The sequence below is a fragment of the Rissa tridactyla genome, chromosome Z, assembly GCF_028500815.1.
Source record: "Rissa tridactyla isolate bRisTri1 chromosome Z, bRisTri1.patW.cur.20221130, whole genome shotgun sequence".
NCBI classification, from domain to species: Eukaryota; Metazoa; Chordata; class Aves; order Charadriiformes; family Laridae; genus Rissa; species Rissa tridactyla.
Window position 1 is genome coordinate 41,767,927 of NC_071497.1, and position 17,840 is coordinate 41,785,766.

The 17,840-nt window shown below is 35.5% G+C and overlaps 1 protein-coding gene across 18 annotated transcripts in view; it reads right to left on the reverse strand.

Moving 5' to 3' along the window:
• Positions 1-17,840, reverse strand: part of ERCC6L2 (ERCC excision repair 6 like 2) — an 88,229-nt gene that overhangs the window by 51,253 nt on the left and 19,136 nt on the right. For 12 of the 18 annotated variants that reach the window (XR_008463722.1, XR_008463723.1, XR_008463724.1 and 9 more), the window contains 6 exons: positions 13,619-13,690; positions 12,294-12,439; positions 7,233-7,328; positions 5,712-5,811; positions 2,255-2,407; positions 983-1,063 (listed from right to left, as the gene is read on the reverse strand). Coding sequence is in view for 13 of the 18 variants with exons in the window: in XM_054184965.1 (XP_054040940.1) it covers positions 983-1,063; positions 2,255-2,407; positions 5,712-5,811; positions 7,233-7,328; positions 12,294-12,439; positions 13,619-13,690 (648 nt within the window). In the remaining 5 variants the exon portion in view is untranslated. Of the gene's footprint in view, positions 1-982; positions 1,064-2,248; positions 2,408-5,711; positions 5,812-7,232; positions 7,329-10,410; positions 10,485-12,293; positions 12,440-13,618; positions 13,691-13,748; positions 14,354-17,840 lie in introns of those variants that run through there. The other 6 variants (XM_054184970.1, XR_008463726.1, XM_054184963.1 and 3 more) reach the window with 6 other exon arrangements.

Consider the following 17,840-nt stretch of genomic DNA (forward strand, 5'->3'; position numbering starts at 1 on the left):
ATAGGCCATGTCTTCCACAAGATCTACAAAACCTGAAGCAAGCTTTCAATCCTCTAAACCAATTGGACTTCTTTCCATAATTCCCTATCCAAAATCTTCTAAACAGTAGGTATTAGATTCTCAACTGACCCCTTGATCAGAGGGCTGTCATATCATATTATATCATGTCATGCTATGTCATATCATAAGGCTGTCACTCTTAAGACACTACAGAGCAATCATAGAATCATAGAATCTTCATGGTTGGAAAGGACCTTTGAGATGATCAAGTCCAACCATACACACACACACACACACACACACACACACACACACAAAACAACCAAAAAAACCAAAAAAACCAAACCCTACAATCTCTGCCACTAGAGCATGCCCTGAAGTGCCAAATCTAGACGTTTCTTAAACACCTCTAGGGATGGTGACTCAACCACCTCCCTGGGCAGGCTGTTCCAGTGCCTGACCACTCTTTCAGTAAAGTAATTCTTCCTAATATCTAATCTAAACCTCCCCTGCCGCAGCTTCAGACCATTTCCTCTGGTCCTGTCATTATTCACCTGGGAGAAGAGGCCAACACCCACCTCTCTACAACCTCCTTTCAGGTAGTTGTAGAGGGCAATGTGGTCTCCCCTCAGCCTCCTCTTCTGCAAGCTAAACATGCCCAGCTCCTTTAGTGAACAATATCATTCTGTAATAATAGCATGTTGAGTAAAATCTTCATTCTGAGGATATCAAAGTGTTGTAAAGGTCATAGAATACCCTATTACCAGATGTTCAGAATATTCCATTTTAAATACAGATAGCATGTCATTAGATAGTGCTTTACAATATGAAAAAGCAAGGGCAAGTAGACAATAAAAGATAGCAAGTGAAATCTAGCATCACCAGCCTAACATCATATTGTCTACATTTGCCACTGTAGTATCACGAACTAGAGGGACTGCCTGCTTGTCCCTCTGGTTTGTAGTCCACAAAGACACCTCACCTCTTCTGAGCTGCGTGGAGGAGTCTCTTCCTTTAGCCATGTAGTTGCTGTCATGACTCCTGCTTCTACTCGCCCTTCCCTCTAAAACAATCAAGAAGATATATAATAAAAACTGTGTCTGTTCAAGTTAGAAAAAGGCAAGCCCAGGAAAAATAAACAGGTGGTGGTTTTGTGGGTTTTTTTGTTTGTTTGTTTGGGTTTTTTTGTCCTACAGAGATACAAGCATCAGAAGTACAATCAGCAAAGTCCAGACTCAGATTTACATTTTGACACTTACTGCTCTTTGATGTAACCTATAACCTGCAGGAAAAGTAACATACTGCATAAATTGGGAGGATCTTATGCATAACACTGTTTTAATTTAACTTTTTTCCAAAACAGAATACCTGCTACAATGTCCACATTACATGCCATGTTCTAATTTAGATTTAATTTAGAGAACTTTTGAGCTTGATATCCCCAAAGTATGTGTTTTTACACCACATCATTCTTTTGGCTATGCTGCCTCTATACTGCTATATCACATTCCCCAGTCTCTTCCTAGTATAGGCAGAATAACAAAATAAAGGGAAGGATGGAAAAAACCTAGAACAAAGCTGCAATAAACTCCGAGACGCAAATTAGCTGCAGCAAACATGCTGGATAGAAAAAGGTATAATACTCCACATACTTAAAACCAGTGTGCACTATATGCTTTGGAATTGTGCCAACAGTCTTTTTATAGTAACCAAGAAATGAATCTTAAAATAAGAAGCCTCAGTTACTTACTTCCACCTTGTAACATTTTTAAATCTAGCATGATAAAAAATATTTTATTAAACATTTTTTGCCATCTCAAAATGTACTATTCAAAGGTTACTACAATCATAAAAAATATTTTTATCATGAGAATTATGGCTTAAAAAAGTCACTCTGTGCTACTGAGCATGATGAATAAAAGGTATTTGTGCACAAAGTTGACTTATTGTGAAAGCACCACAATAGTAAGTTACAGCATTTTTATTCAGAAAAGAAATATATTAGCAATCTTTTGGAAATTATAATCCAAACTTCCTCCATTTTTTTGTTTGATTTAAGGAAACATACCTGGTCCACATCGGAGCAAGAAATTAGCCTGCCTATTTCATTTAAGGCACTGCATAGACAGGTACTGTTTAAGTTTCTCCGTTTTATAAAGTATTTTGTCATAATTTTGAATGGAAATATCTCATGAGGAAAGAAAAAAAAAAAAGTAAAACTAATATCCAGAAGTAAAAGGGTAGGACTTCACACCTCCAGGATGTCTTTGGTAAGGCAGGACCCATGAGTCCTAAGTTTGAAAAGGTTATGGATTCCAAAAAGCTCTCCTTGGTGTTCCTTTGATCCTTGCACTGCCTCGAAATACCGCTTGGCATTTTCACTTCCAACCACCGCACAGTGAAGTTGCTAAAACAGAACAACACAAGAGATTTCAGAAGTGTTTGCTCCATCAATATGTCAGAATTTCCTGGCATCCACATTATATACACAGCTTTAGTTGGAGCAGGCAGAAATTCCTAAGGGAGGGTATTTTGTTTTAATTTCCCTGGCAGATGTTGGTATAATAAATTGCAGTATAATAGGAACCTGCTTGGTTTTACTGAATGAAAGAATAAAAATATTTCAAGTCTTTTATTTCATTGTTGTCTAATTTCAGACACCCACTACACACTCTACTTTTCTATATTTGACTGCTCATCTTTCCTCAATATTAAATTCTTACTATGTTTTCATAGTCCTCTGCATTGCATGCTTACTTGGTAAGGAATACATGAAAGCCACAAGATTACTTTTACTATCTCTGAATATTTTAATTATCATGCACTCTTGCTAAATAGATTGAACAGAAGTGACTTAAAAATCTTCCAGGTGAAAAGGAAAGACAAGTAAATAGTTTGTCAGGCAGAATGAAAACATTTTTGAAGACAGGCAGGTTTAGCTGCATTCTAATGACTGCAAAGTTTCAATACGTACATAATTGGTATATTTGACTTTAAGTGGAAGAATGTCAAAAACATGTTTTTATGGATGCCAGACCTGTTATATTTTTTGTAACTGTTTCTGAACAGTTGGTAGTTCTTCACTACTCACTTATAGTTCCATCACTGAACAGGTACTTTCCTAGACAGCACATCTCTTGAATTATGTAGGCCAGTAACTATACAGTCAAATTCTAATTTAACTTTAGCTAAACACAATTTACTCTCTCTTGAATTATGCATGGTATTTACAAAAGTATACTTTAGGATACAAATATAACTTATTCCATTTTCTATTATGTCAGATTTCATATTTATTTATATCAGACTCTTCAATCACATATGGGTAGGTCATACAACCAAACACCACCAATAGAAGAAATTCAGCAATTTTGAAAGCAAATAGATCCCTCAGTAAGAATACACTGCAAACATGATAAAGCATTTTCACATAAATTCATTTAATGAAAAGGACAGATGACAACATTTACCTCTGATAGCACATTTGTATAGTTCACCAAAAGCCACACATGCACATGTATACTCATGGTTTCTGAATTTTCAACAGCAGATAGTTCTTCACAACTTACTGAAAATTTCCTGACTGTGCTCCAGTGTCAATAGCAGGGAATGAAATACAAGCATTGACAAAAAAAATAAAATAATGCCAGATTTACAATTACTCTGTTTATTGCTTCTTATTTGACTTGAAAAAACACAAGTCAACTTGGAAAAAAAAAACCACCAAAACAAGAGCCTTTCAAGAAGTTTTATACATGCCTTTTGGAAATCCAAACGACAATGTCACCCAGGTCTCCTTTATCTACAAGATCACCAACTCCAAAGACCTCTGTGAAGCATGACTCGCTCCTTCAGGATTTTAGTGAATATAGTTGGTTGTAATCTGCTACTGATAATTTTGTTAGCCTTGAGATTTCTCCTACTGATACTTGCTGTTGAAATGAATCCACAAAAGTACTTCACAGAAGAGAAACTTTGGAACAGTACGCTTTCTAAGTTTTTCCATGAATGTGGATATAAAGAACAAATCAAGTGGGGTTTTTTTGCAATGAACACTCCTTTAAACTTTGATAAAGTAATGGCCATAGAGCAATACAACTCCTGCTCCTGATGTGTTCGAAAAATAAATTATTAGCTTTTATGTTTTTAGACCACTGTCCCTCAAAAGTAGTTTTTGGACTTACTGTGTCTTATATTGAACTCAACTCATTACTATATGATTTCAACTATTAATACAATGTCTTCTTCATTCTGAGCTTCTGATACAGAGTCTCTGAAAATTGCACAATTACCTGTGAGCACATCAGCCCATCACCTACTACTTTTAATTTCTTTTTAACAAGTTTCCTCTTTTTTATTTAGATATTTTGTCAAAATTAAACAGAACTCTATTTTTTTTTTTTGCCTTCTACAAAACACTGAATTTAAGTCAGGTAAAGTACAACTGTTACACTTTTGAAAGTGATATTTTAAAGCTGGCTATACACATTACTGAGAGCAGCTCAAGATTTGATCTTCCAGCTGTGGAGCTTCTGACTATCTACTCTGTGAAATCAGATACTGTGTCTAAATACTTGATCTTAGAACTTTATACAGGCTTAAGTAAGTGACAAATAAGAATGAGGATAATTAAAATCTGTTTACTACTGCATTTCCTACTCATTCAGCCTCCAACCTCCTCCTTGTAAACGACCCAGCTACAGGAGGGTGCTTGTCCTTGAAGACTCAATACCAAATTTTTCCTATTTATGGCCAAAAATTGAAATTCTGAGGTTAATTAATCAAATTTCATAAATCTTTATTTAATACATGGTATCATTTGCCCACTTAGGTGACCTACTTTGCCTTTTCTATGCAATGCATTCTTCAGGACAACTGTATCTCACTGATTTTCTTCCTTTCTCCAAGCTTACAAGCCTACAATGTCAGTACCTTAACTTAAAGCCAATCATCTTAATTCTTAACTAGTAATTTTTATTGAGAAAAACATGCTCATATTTCATCTAGTTTTTTATTCTGCAGCCTGCTCTTTGTTGTTCACGTTTGAGTTTGATTATTTTTTGTTTTAATTCTGATCTCATTAGGAAACAGTTGCTAGATGACGTGTTCCTCAAACCACACACTTTGTTTTTACTACTCTTAGGTTTTTAAACCTATCAATGCAAGTAGCAAAATTTAGAGAGAGCAACTGTTTCAGGCTGAATATTCTGGCAGACAACAACACTTCTTGTCTTCATAACAGCACCAACTACAAGCTGTTTCCCCTCTCCTTTTATAAGCAAGTTTTCAAAGGCAGGAAAGAACCATTGTCATCTTGCTTTTCTTCTATAGCACCAGCAATATTTTTGCTCTCCTTCTCCAACCTTACAAAAAGAAAAAGCTGCCCGAAACAGACCACTGCAGATACTATCTACAACTTTAGCAGATATATTTTATGAATTTTTAAATAAAATACTTCTATTCTCTGTATAACCTGATTAATGTATATTGCACAATTAAGCTGTCAAAAGTTACAGAATAACTTGAATACAACTTTAATTCTTTTTTGTTCTTTGACAATTGCTAAGTAATACACCTCCCCTAAATAAGTTTAGGTAACAGCATATATCATAAACCCAAGGTAAACTACAATCTTGCTATAGGCTAGCTGAGCCTTCCGTAATGGAAACACTTAAAAAGAGCTCCCAATTTAAACAGTTTGTGAACTTTACCTGTTTATAAACTTGTCGCAAGTACATCATCTCCTCCACAGTTCCCAAGGATATCAATCTAAACACTTTAACATCTTTGTATTGGCCAATCCTATAAGCTCTGCAAGGACAGTGGAATATTAAAAACCATATTTTTAATCAGTTAAAGAAAACCAGTGCACTCTTTGGGGTAGTAAAATAAATAAATAAACAAAAGCAACCCAATAAAGCAGGAGTACTCTAAATCATTTATGAGTTGGTTGGGTTTTGGTTTGGGGTTTTTTGTTTGTTTATTTGTTTTTCCTCCCCACTTTTCAAAATTTTCCTCAGTATTTCATTCCCTTTTCCTTTACCCTTAGTATTCTAAGTTTCTTCCCAGGCCTATCTAGTTGAAAAAACTTTCTCTTCAATTTTAATCTCAAGGCCTGTCTCCCGTCTCTCGAAAATCCATATTCCACTATGTTTTCCCTGTTGTTTTGCACCCCCCCAGCCCCCCCCTTCCCGCATCTGCTCTTGCGCAAGATATTCTCCTAATTGCATTATACAGGAGTTAGATCATGGATTACTTCATGTAGTGTATTCTTTCTTAACTTTATAAAGCACCTTGCAAGTTACAACATACTAAGAACAGCTAACAAACGGGCAGTATTCTATCTAAATGACAAGTTCCAAGGCTTCTAAGAGATCATAGTCTGAAAATTCAAGAGAGGGTGAATCAATTTATAGAAACGTGGTCTTACAAGGATTCTTTAAAGACAGTCCCTTTCAACAATACACATTTCTGTTATACATATTCCTCTAGAACAGGTGCACATAAACACCTCTTAGAGGTCAGAAAGACCCTTAAAATGGCATTATGGAATTGTGTAATTGGATGGGACAAGAGAAACAAGTTTATTTCTGCTCATGATAATATATAAATCCACTGAATTTTGAAGGCTTACAATATTATTTACTTCAGCTATTCAAAAGTCTGTCCTGAATTCCTAAGGAAACATCCTATGATCAAAAAGCCTTCAAAGAGAGATCCATACTCCTGGAAGTTCTCCAATAGCATAATATCAGAGATGGGAGTGAGTGCTAAAAAGACAATGATCTCCACTAGGGTGAAGCAGAAAAGAACATAAATGTTTTTCTTTAAGGATTCTGGAATTCAAAACATCACTTGAACTAGGGTCAATTACAACCTACTCTGTCCTGACAAACATAGGAAAAATGCCATCCAGCTATATGCACGTATACTTGTTGCAGAGATCACGAAAGTTACAGTAACTATGGCTTCTTTTTTTTATTTTTTAATTATTTTTAAGAAGTCCACCATCACATTGCCACAAAAACAAAATGGAAAATAAGTAGCAAAATTCAAGGTTTAAAACAAATGCTAAAAAATAATTTAGCTGGACATTTCTTACTGTTTTGTGGACAAGTCAAACTATGTAAAAAATGTCTTCCCTTAGGAAAGTTTAGTTGGACAATTAAATGACAGGATCAAAGGAAATGAATAGTACAACATGGATTAAGTTCTGTATTTTGAGTGTGTACCTGTCAATAGCTTGAAGATCGTTTGCTGGATTCCATGTAGGATCAAATAGTATAACAACATTGGCACCAACAAAATTGAGACCCAGTCCACCAGCCCTAAAAACATAAAAATGAAAATATAGAACTGACAGTAAGAAAAACAGAACAATTTTTTTTTCAGTGTATTAGGTCCATATTAGCATACCCTTCCCCAACATAAAAAAGAGCACAACAGAGATACTGAAAATAGTGGGGTACAGCTTTGTGTTACAGTCGTGTTAATAAGCACCAAGTACTTAAATAACCACTGCTGTAGAATGCAGTCACCTCACCAAAGCAGCAAGAAAATTACAAACTGTATGACTAGCTGGGTCATAACCAACTGCCATCACCTTACTATAGTGAAAGTCCTCATTTCATACCCACTGAACCCTACCCAGGCCAACTCCCCCAACAACTATACAAAAATTCGTTAACTACTTTTATGCCAGTTAACATTATAGAAGCAGGAAAACTATAGCTTAAATAAAAAGTTTGCATTAAATTTTACTTCCTCTAAATCTTGAAGATAATTTTAACAATAATGCTATGTAGCTTCCACTAAAGCAGTTATAGTCCAGGGTAAGTCATATCTTTAAGAGTTAACAACAATCACAAATATTTGTACAGCATGTAAGTTAATTGTTAAAAACATAGTTGGCCACACAGCTGCATATCAGTAACACTCATACCTGTCACTACAAGGAAAAAAATCACTGCAAGAAAATTGTCTACAGTGGGGGTAAGGAGTCACAGAGATGCCAATTACATCTTTAAACATTCAACAGCTGTACTATGCTTTCGGGTAAAGCCTGCAAGCCAGCAAAGAATTTGAGCATATGCTTAACCTGAGGTAGCTAACCTTGCTGAATCTAACAAAACTGCTCAGTTACTTGGAGTTTGGCATGTGCACAGTTGGATGATTTGATAGGAACAAAAGTGAGGAAAATACCACTTCTCATCCAGCTGCAAAACAAGCAAATACTGAAAATTCTTTTCAGCTGGTTCAACCAACATTCCTACAAAAAGAAACAAGTTCCTATACAAGCACACACCAAATATTATTATTAACTATTAAAATAATTCTTTATATTGACATAGACAGCACTAATTTCAAGTGTTTTTTTCTGAATGAGGTACCACAAAACTGAAAAAGTCAATCCAATTTAATTTGCCAAACACCTGATTTTAATAGATTACTTTAGATTCTGCTTGTTTAAAGCAGTGGGAAAGATAAAGTTTACAGGGATGTGCATAAATGGAGACAGAAACCAAAAGCTTATGGAGTGCCACCACCTTTTGGTCTTCATGGAATCCTTGTTAATGTCAATACAGTTGTGGCCTCTTCCTTCCAGGTGTGGTGTGGTGTTGGGTTAGTTAAATCTGGAAGGGGAGAGGATGTGGGAACCTGCCAATATTAACGGAGGTTTCCGGAGGATGAGCGCTGTCAAAGTTTGAAATGCTGAATAAAAATCTTTGTATTTTTCAGAATACCTTACTGTATTTTGGAATTTTGGTATTTCTTTTTAGTGCGGACAGAATTCAGCCTCTCATCTTACCAAACTGACACTGCAGTCAGACTGACTGAAACATAAGCCAATGTGTTTTTCCAAATGCTTTCTCATAAAAAATTACAATATTTGGAACTGAAATATGAATTAAACCTCAGTGCAAAGCCTTAGTGTCAGTAAAACAGACTGACTATGAAAATTAACTAAACAGGATACTTAGTTTTATGAAGATTTTACTTTTCAATATTTTTAGGTACACCACAAAAATTTAGATACTCCAAAACAGAAAAATGGCTCCTCCATCCTTCAGGGACAGAATGAATGCAGTAGTTCACTTGTACATTGTAAAGAATACCTTCCATTTTAAATATCATTTTAGCTAGAGGATAAAGTCATTATTGCAAGATGGTCCACGCAAATTACTATAATACAGCTGAAATGAAGAGACCTGTATGAAATGTCCTGTAATGATTCAGTTCCAAACAACAGTTTTTAAAAGATATCTTATTTAAAACCGCAAATTGTCAAATAAATATCCTGTTTCTATATCCTGTTACTAACAGCTTAATACCACAATGTTCAGAAGCTACAAAACAATATCACATTAGCAAAGTGTCCATGATGGCTGTGACTATGGAATTCCCTTTACTGAGCTAAGTTTTTTACAGTTTGCAAGTTCTCCATTTCAGTGAGACCTTGTGGCTAAGAGTTCTTTGAGTATGCGTCTACATGCACATTAAAAATTATTTACAACACAGTTCTGAAGAATTCAAGTGAAGCCCTCAAAAAGTACAAAGTAATAGACAGCACTCCAGTAATGGACAGTAACTGAGAATGCTGCAGGTATAATGGAAATGCATCTTGTAACCTTTCACTGTAAAAGCTGTCTACAAATTTCTGTAACCATCATTTACCCATCATTTAAGCACTTCTCTTTACATAATAAAGAAAACTGAGAAGTAGAAATAGATTTTCATTTATAATTATTCTGAAGGAATTAATCTAGCAAAAGACTAGTGGAAAACCCCCAAAATAGTCCTTCAGCTTTAAAGGTGGTAACACTTGCTACTCTTATTTCTTTCAGAACACTGCAATGGAACAGGACTGCGTAGACTTCAGTATTACACATATGCAGTTCTCCTCCTTCAGGCTAAGCAGTATCAATGGAGTTGCAAACTCTGATATTCTCCTACCAAGTTATAGCAACTCTAGCAATTATTTTAATGTTTCTAAGCATGACCAAAAATCCCCTTCCTTTCTTTCAAATAATCATATATTTTCTCAGCGACACCAGCACAGTACTGAAGTATTCTGAAATAGATTTTACATCGTGAGCACTAGAAGTTCCAACAAACGTATACCTATTTTCCCATAAAGCTCAAGGCCAAAATCATAATCTATACCTACTGGTTTGATGGAATTTATAAGCTTATTTACAGTCTTATTTTCTCTCAATACCCATAAAATATATCTATATAGCTATATTAATCATAGATACCCATAAAAGCATTATGGATAGCTATATGACTCTGTTTGATCCTAACTGCAATGCTTGAGGTTAAGCTACATAGATATAGACAGACAGGTTTTTGGTTTGGGGTGGGTTTTTTTTCTTTATTGTTTAAGGCTCCATTTCTCAAACAACTCACCGACCAATTAAATCCAGGATTTCCAAATGTCTATGGGCTATACCTAAGCAATTCCAGGCAAAAATGGCATTTTGCTGTACAAAAAAAAAATTGAATATGAAACAGGAATATAGTACATTTAACAGTGAAGTCATCACCACTGCCTGCACTGTAACTTGCTAATTTATAGATTCAAGCTTCCTGTTTAAAGTTGCACATTAACCGTGCCAGTAGAATATAATGGCAGACTCAAGATCACTATGCAGGGAATTCATCCTTTGCAGAATGCATTTTTGCAGCCAAAAGACTGTGCAATTATTTTCAGTGAAAATCAACATTTGGCTCTTTGAGCAATGGGACATTCAGGACGCGTACAAGTTGACTAAACAAAACAGTCGGCCAAAAACTTTGCAATAAAGTACAGAAGACAGAAGAGTATGACCCAATTCTGTCAGCTTACTATGTGTTGAGAAATAAGGAATATGCTGTGAAGTCCTAATGCCTGGAATCTGAGTAAGAGGAAGGATGAATCTCCTGTAAAGTAGAACTAGGGTAAATAACTTTCTGATTTCCATAGGATTACGAAATTAAAGCTGCTTCCATTACTGTTCATGAAGCAAGTAAAAAGTTAACTTTTTGTTATCTGTGATAAACTACACAAAGAACTGCACCTTCTGTTTTTCTTAGTAAACACTGGTGACTGCAATTCCATCATTGTTTTTTCATTACTTTTATTCAGTAAGACGAGAAAGTCTAAGAATGAACAGGAGAATCAAGACTCTCATCTCAAGCACCACCAGCAGGCATGGAAAGCTGACCAAATACTGTATTCACAAGCTCGAATAGCAGAAAGGAAAAAGTCCATCTCTGTTTAACTGACCTTCATTTTTATTTCTGTGTAAATTAATGGAAAGAACTGAAAAGATTATAATTACACAACTAAACTACACCAACAGAAACACAAACTAGAGTCTTTCCTAATGCTGCAGATGCAGTAATTCCCTGTGGTCTTCAGGGATAAAGAATAGGGACCCATGAAGGTCTTAGGGAAGCTGACGGCCAGATTCCACATTTGACAGAGATTACAAACAAGTGTGCATGACCAACAGAACTCATCTCTTCCCACATGCACCAGAGAGTATATGAAGACAGTTCTGACATGAACATGTAACGGTCCTTAAGATTTCGACTAACTTCTAATTAAACAGAGGTAGTGTGGATCCTCCTATCTAACTCCAACAGGTGCGCTATCAGTAAAGAAGGACCAAGGTGACCGTATAGGCAAGAACAGCAAATTTCCATGTTTCATAGAGTTTCGCTGAGTTGCCTGCTGGGTAGGAAGATTGAAGTTTCTCTTTGTTTGCGTTCTGTCCTTGCCTGACAACAAACTTCATCCAAGATGAAACACGGAAGTAATAGGGGAAGGGGAAGTAATAGGGGAAGGGTTACCATATTTTCATTCATTTCATTTGAACATATTGCTCTACTTCAAAAGAATTCACTATTCATCATAAATTGATAAGCATATCTCATAGGCAAATAGATTTTTAAGAGACAAGGATTGTTTGAAGCATTTTAAATAGACACACATTAACTAATGTGGTTAATAAATTACAGTAACTTTAAGAAATAATTTTTCAGTTCAATATAGCATTTCAAGTTTTCTCACTCCTACAGCAAGTGGAAGTTTAAAACTAGGATTCAGAAGACCTGCGTGTTTCAGATCTTAGCAATCCTCATAAAGCAGAGGAGAGGGGAAGAGAGGAAGTCTTCTGATATTTTAAGAAGCTTCAGTCCACAGCAATGTGTCTATGTTTACACTTTCTCAAAAAAGTAATCCCTGGCAAGGTCATCAAGTAAACATTAGAAAGGCAGAGTGAAAAAGACAAGTTAAATTTTCTTACATTGTAGATACTAGACATATGTTAATTTCTTGAATGCTGTTGAACTCTCTTACAATTCTGATCCTATCTTCTGATTTTGTATTTCCATCAAGTCTTCGGTAATCTAGCCCAGATGCCATACAGTATTGTTCCAGCACATCTAGCAACTGGGTGGAAAAATAAAAGAGATTAAGTGCTTACTATTATTTTTTAAATTAAACTTAAATTAAATTTAAATAATCTCAGAGGCCATGCTTCTCAAATATATTTTCAATAGACCAAGCATTGAAAGTAAGAGTGAATCTTCCCCATTTTGATATCAATGTCCTTGGCAGTCTTTAGCTGTGATTCTACAGCACTCGAGGTGATTAATGTTGGTCTGCTGCGGACTCACTCAATCCCCTAACCCTGGTTGCCTGTCACACTGCTAAACGATGATGAGTCAGTTCAACCTGATAAGCAGGGAGGCAACTTAAATTGTTTTCTACCATCTTAGGAAGTTACAATGACTGGAAGTATGGTAAACATGCACCAGAGCCAGCACAGAGAACAGGGTGGTGTGCGTGTAGCCAGAGTTCAAAGGGACAGAGTGAAAGAGAATGCAGTAACTATCAGTCAGTCTGGTCTTAAAGACCATGAAGCAAAGCCTAAGACACAAACATTTTACTACTATATCTAAATATTAAACTTGCAGTCTGCCTTAAAGGCAGAAAATTATTAAATATTTAAGATTCTGAACTGTCATTCACACTATTATTTTTTAATACTTTTTAATGCTATCATTAAGAATATTTAAGTGAATAAAACCATATTCCATTTGCACCATTTCAGGAAACACCTTATTCCCTAACATGAAAATCAAGGCGCAAGTCCCTTAAAAGTGAAGTGTGCACACACCTCTTGCTCCAATTAAACACACTTTTCAGTTCAAATCACCTGGTGTAACAAGTCTCAAGGTTGAAGTTTCATCACTGGTGATGGTCAAAAGCCAGTAGAACAGAGGAAATTTAACTACTTTCAGTGCTAACACAAAAGTTGTATTTTGCCATGACACTGCTCTAACTCAAGACACAACAGTACTCAGTATGAGCTATCTACAGTTGAAGTAATACAACAACTTTACAAAACTCTAAGGAAGGCAGCAGAGTGTTGTATTTGTTTTACCATCACAATTTTTATCATGAGACAACATAAGGTTTCAACATGCTTCTGGAATATAGCACATTGTCCTTATCATTTCCCATAGTATAGAGAGAAAAGAAGCGTGGTTGGCAGCCGTCACGTCAGTGCTTCAAGCTTCAGAATCTACTGCTGCAGTTAACTAATAAAAATCATATGGAGCTTACCTTTGTGGAAAAGGAGAAAAGAAGAACTTTATCTTTGTTTTTTCTGAAGTGATTTAAAAGCTGCTGAAGGACCTGTAATGAACCACAGAACACAAATTAAGAGATTTTATCTACAGGTCCTCTCACATAAGCTTACTTATGTTTTCAGCCTTTAAACAAGCTACACTGTAATTAATTGTTTGCAAAGCCAAACAGAGGCAATAAGAAAAAACACTATGAACATAATAAATGTGCCAAAGGTAATGGAGATGCCAGACCAATGCATTTTTCAGTCATCTACATGGAAATCCTGCTGTAACAAGGCAATCGTACTACTAACAGGTAAATTCAGAAGCTACTTGTGCCAGTGCACAGATTGCAACAAAAATGTATCCTATCTCATATGCTAGCTCAGCTTGTGAATTTACATTCAGGAAATGCACCCAATTCCCCTGAAAACAGCCAAGTCTGTTTAAGTTTTCTGTACTACATGTGAGTTCAGAACTTCTTGGAACTTGTCTTCTTAAAATAATCAGTGAGACGTACGCCCCTTCCCACTCGCACTCTCATCAGTTGCTCTGTTTACAGTAGGAACCAGCTTCCCAGCCTCTGCACAGACCTTGAAATGCCAATAAGCCGCCCACACACAATGTTCTTCTGGTGGGGAAGCAAGTAATCCAGAGCCTTGTGTATAATAGTAATACTGTTATTTTCAAAAGAAGCATGTCCACATCTGGCAATGACAGCTCCAGAGTACTGCGCAGAAGCAACGCACAAAGGGGAAAGAGGAATTTTCTGTACCATGTCTGTAGCTTTCTCCCACTCGGCAATAAATATTTTAAAAATGTATTTATTCAGTGATAAATACATAAACGGTTAATCGACACTGATTTCACTAAAAGCCTAACAAATCTTTGACAACCAAATAACGAGGAATGCTTAAGTGAAGTTTACAGTTATGGATAATACCTAGAATATAAAACAGTAATTCTACATCACTTACAAGCCCTTTTGTACCTATTAGCCAGCCAGTTACAAGTGAAAACAAGGTACAAACAAGGTAAATTTTGCCTAGTTTCATTGTACAACAACATATAAACCAGTATTTTATTGCGAAAAAATCCAAATCAGGTTATTAAGCAACATCTAATTTACTTGTATTTGCATTTCATTTAGCCATATTAAGAAATAGAAGAAAAACAGTGACATGCTCTTCAAGTAGGAGGAATCTGGCTACTGTATTATTGTTGTTGTTATCACAGTAAAGTATAGGTCAAATAATTAATTTCCTATAGGAAAACACACAAATAAATCCACCCAGTCTGTTTAAATAAAACGGACCAATGTCATGCCCATTGGCATTTTAGGTATTCTAGAGTAAAGAACAGCTCTGATGAACAGGGGAAAGTAATGAATGGTTTTGCATCAAGGAGAAATAAATTCTATGCTTGCACACCAGAGTATTATCCTGAAAGTTGTTAGTCTGAAGAAGAAATACTTGATCATACTCAAGCAACAGTAACGTGTAAGAGTTCACACGGATTTGAATGCCTATCTCCCCATTACTACAGATTGTGAGTTGTTTGACTGTGATGAAATTTTACCTCTCACATCTGAGTATACCTTGTTTGTATACAGATGTCCAAGCCAGCCCAGAGTGTTTTTAAGCCTTCAAAACCATGCTTGCCTGGGTTAGGGTTATGTTTCATAGTGTAAGTTACTATTATTTGCAAGGTGCTCCAATAGCCTTCCATTTTCCTACTGAAATAGTGATAACATGCCAGGCAAAATAAATAAATCAATCCAATATCGTTATTCCTAGAAGATTTATACTAATTAAGAACAGTATTCCAAAGCACCACAAATGGATGTCTGTGGAAATATTATACACATAGTTTAAAAAAAAAAAATTATTTCAAGTGCCCAGACATTTAATATCCCTTTTCACTTAGAAAGCATATAGATTCTCTCTGAGCCAGAATTTTAACAAAACCATAGAAATAATTAGACAAAATAGTAATAAGAATTAGTGCAGGCTTTTAAAACTACCCTCATTTTTCTTAATTCATTTCCAAGCAGTCCCTGATATTTCCGTGTGAGCAGTCTTCAATCTTGTGTTTAAAAAGCAATGGAATCACTTGTCCTCACACTTTGCAGGTCCCCACTTTCTTACTTCATGATAGAAAAAGGTGGTTTCCAAACAAGGCAATACACTCCTTCCACTTCAATTCTCACGTATTTAACTATTTCAAGGTTAAAATCTAGGTATGAAATCCACCTTGCAATGTAAAGTGCAAGCAAAGTCTGAAAACTGTATGTTCAGCAGTATGATTGAAAATGAAGCAATAACTCCACAAAAAATAGCTGAACTTAAGATCACATCACTGTGTTATTACCCACCTCCCACCATAATGAGGATGTATGAGTTGTAGGTATACTATGAATGCTTATATGTGTACCTTTGAGTTACAGAGACTGTTTTTTCTACGCTCTTGTTATAATCTTAAATTCGAACAGCAACCCTGGAGCGGCATGTTGTTAAATCCTACATCTTGCAAAACATGTAGAGATGACTGCAGCCACAACACAATGTAAGACACAACCACCAGTATGGCACACTCTTACACTTCCATTCAAGCAATTCTAGTTTTACTGGCGGCAGTTGTCTTGCTCCACAGTACAAAAATCTATGCTCCCCTATGTGTTTTATCTTTGATTGGTGAGAGAACAGAAGGTATTTTAGCAGATAGGTTAACCTTTTCAACCCTTCAAGACAGTTACAACTGCTTAGCTAATGAACTTCATCGACAAACCCAGCCTTTCCCCTGCCCTGAATACATTTAAAATAAATGCCACAAACTTTTCCTCTGCAAACATGCTAATCTACAAAAGAATAGTTACTTGTGCCAAAATTTCTGGGTAGCCTGTACAAAATTTTAATTTAAAGGACTAAATAATACCTATTCAGCCTATACTACCAGATTAAAGATACAAAATTATTTCAATTAGTTTTTAGAATTTATTTCTAGAAAATGTAAACTATCACAGCAGGACAAGAGTATTAAAAACATTTTATTATAATTTGTTTCATTTGTTTCCAAATAAACTTTAAAAATATAAAAATATATATTCTAGTATCTGATGACTCTCCTCTGGTTACTTTCTGATGGTAAGAGGACATTCTAAATGGAAGACCTTCTGAATGACTTTGATTCTAGAGCATAAAAATCAAAATCATCCCAAACAGCTTCTGTTTTAAAATTCAGAATAGAAAACAAGAGCTAGACAACCCTTTCTCACAACACAAACCTCCAATGCAGTCGGCAGCAGCAAAAAAAAAAAAAAAAAGCCACCACAATACCAGACACATATGAACCGATTTTTGGCATCATAACTATTCTAAAGTCAAATTTAATGGACTCAAAAGCCACCTTATTTTTCAGTGATGGCTACTTGGCCTATTACATAAAACTGCTCCTTCCAGGCACAGAGGTATCACCACACAGTTCAGAATATTCTGTTTCTACTAAGATGTATTTCAGGAACTGACACAAAATTCAAGTTCCCCTGAAACAAAAAAGCAGATCAATTTCACTCAAAGTAAGTAATTCTTTCAATAATTCTTAAATAAATCCTATCCAGTTTGCAATGTACACTATGGATTTCTAAAATAAAGCATCACATATACAAAACCAGAGGTCATCAACAGTGGAAAAATATTCTGTAAGTCTACCAGGCTGTCAGAAATGCAACATTTGAAAATGCTTCTATTCTATAATTCATAAAATAAAAAACCCAAACCAAACAAGCAGAACCCTTCCTAATAATACCAGATCATAGCTTCGTACACTGGAGGAAAGTAAGGTCCACATTGCTTTGTACCTTTGCCTACTACTACTGCAGTGTAGTGTCTGATGTGACTTTTTCAAAGGTCAGAATAATAAAATGTTCTGTGAAAGAAGTATAGCAACATAATGAAGTATTTTTTCAATACAAGTATTACTTCAAAAACACAAGGTTGGATTTTAAAACCAGTTTCCCCTGAATACGCTGCACTTTTTCTAAAAAAAAAAAAAAAAAAAAAAAAAAAAAAAAAAAAAAAAAAATTAGGAAGTTTTCTATACCAAAGCTCTTCTCAAGTATATATGCTTATTTAGGCTTTGGGTTTTGTTTTTTTTTTCGGGGGTGGGCTTGTGGGTTTTTTTGTCTTGTTTTTTGGGTTGGTTCCCTCCTCCCCCCCACA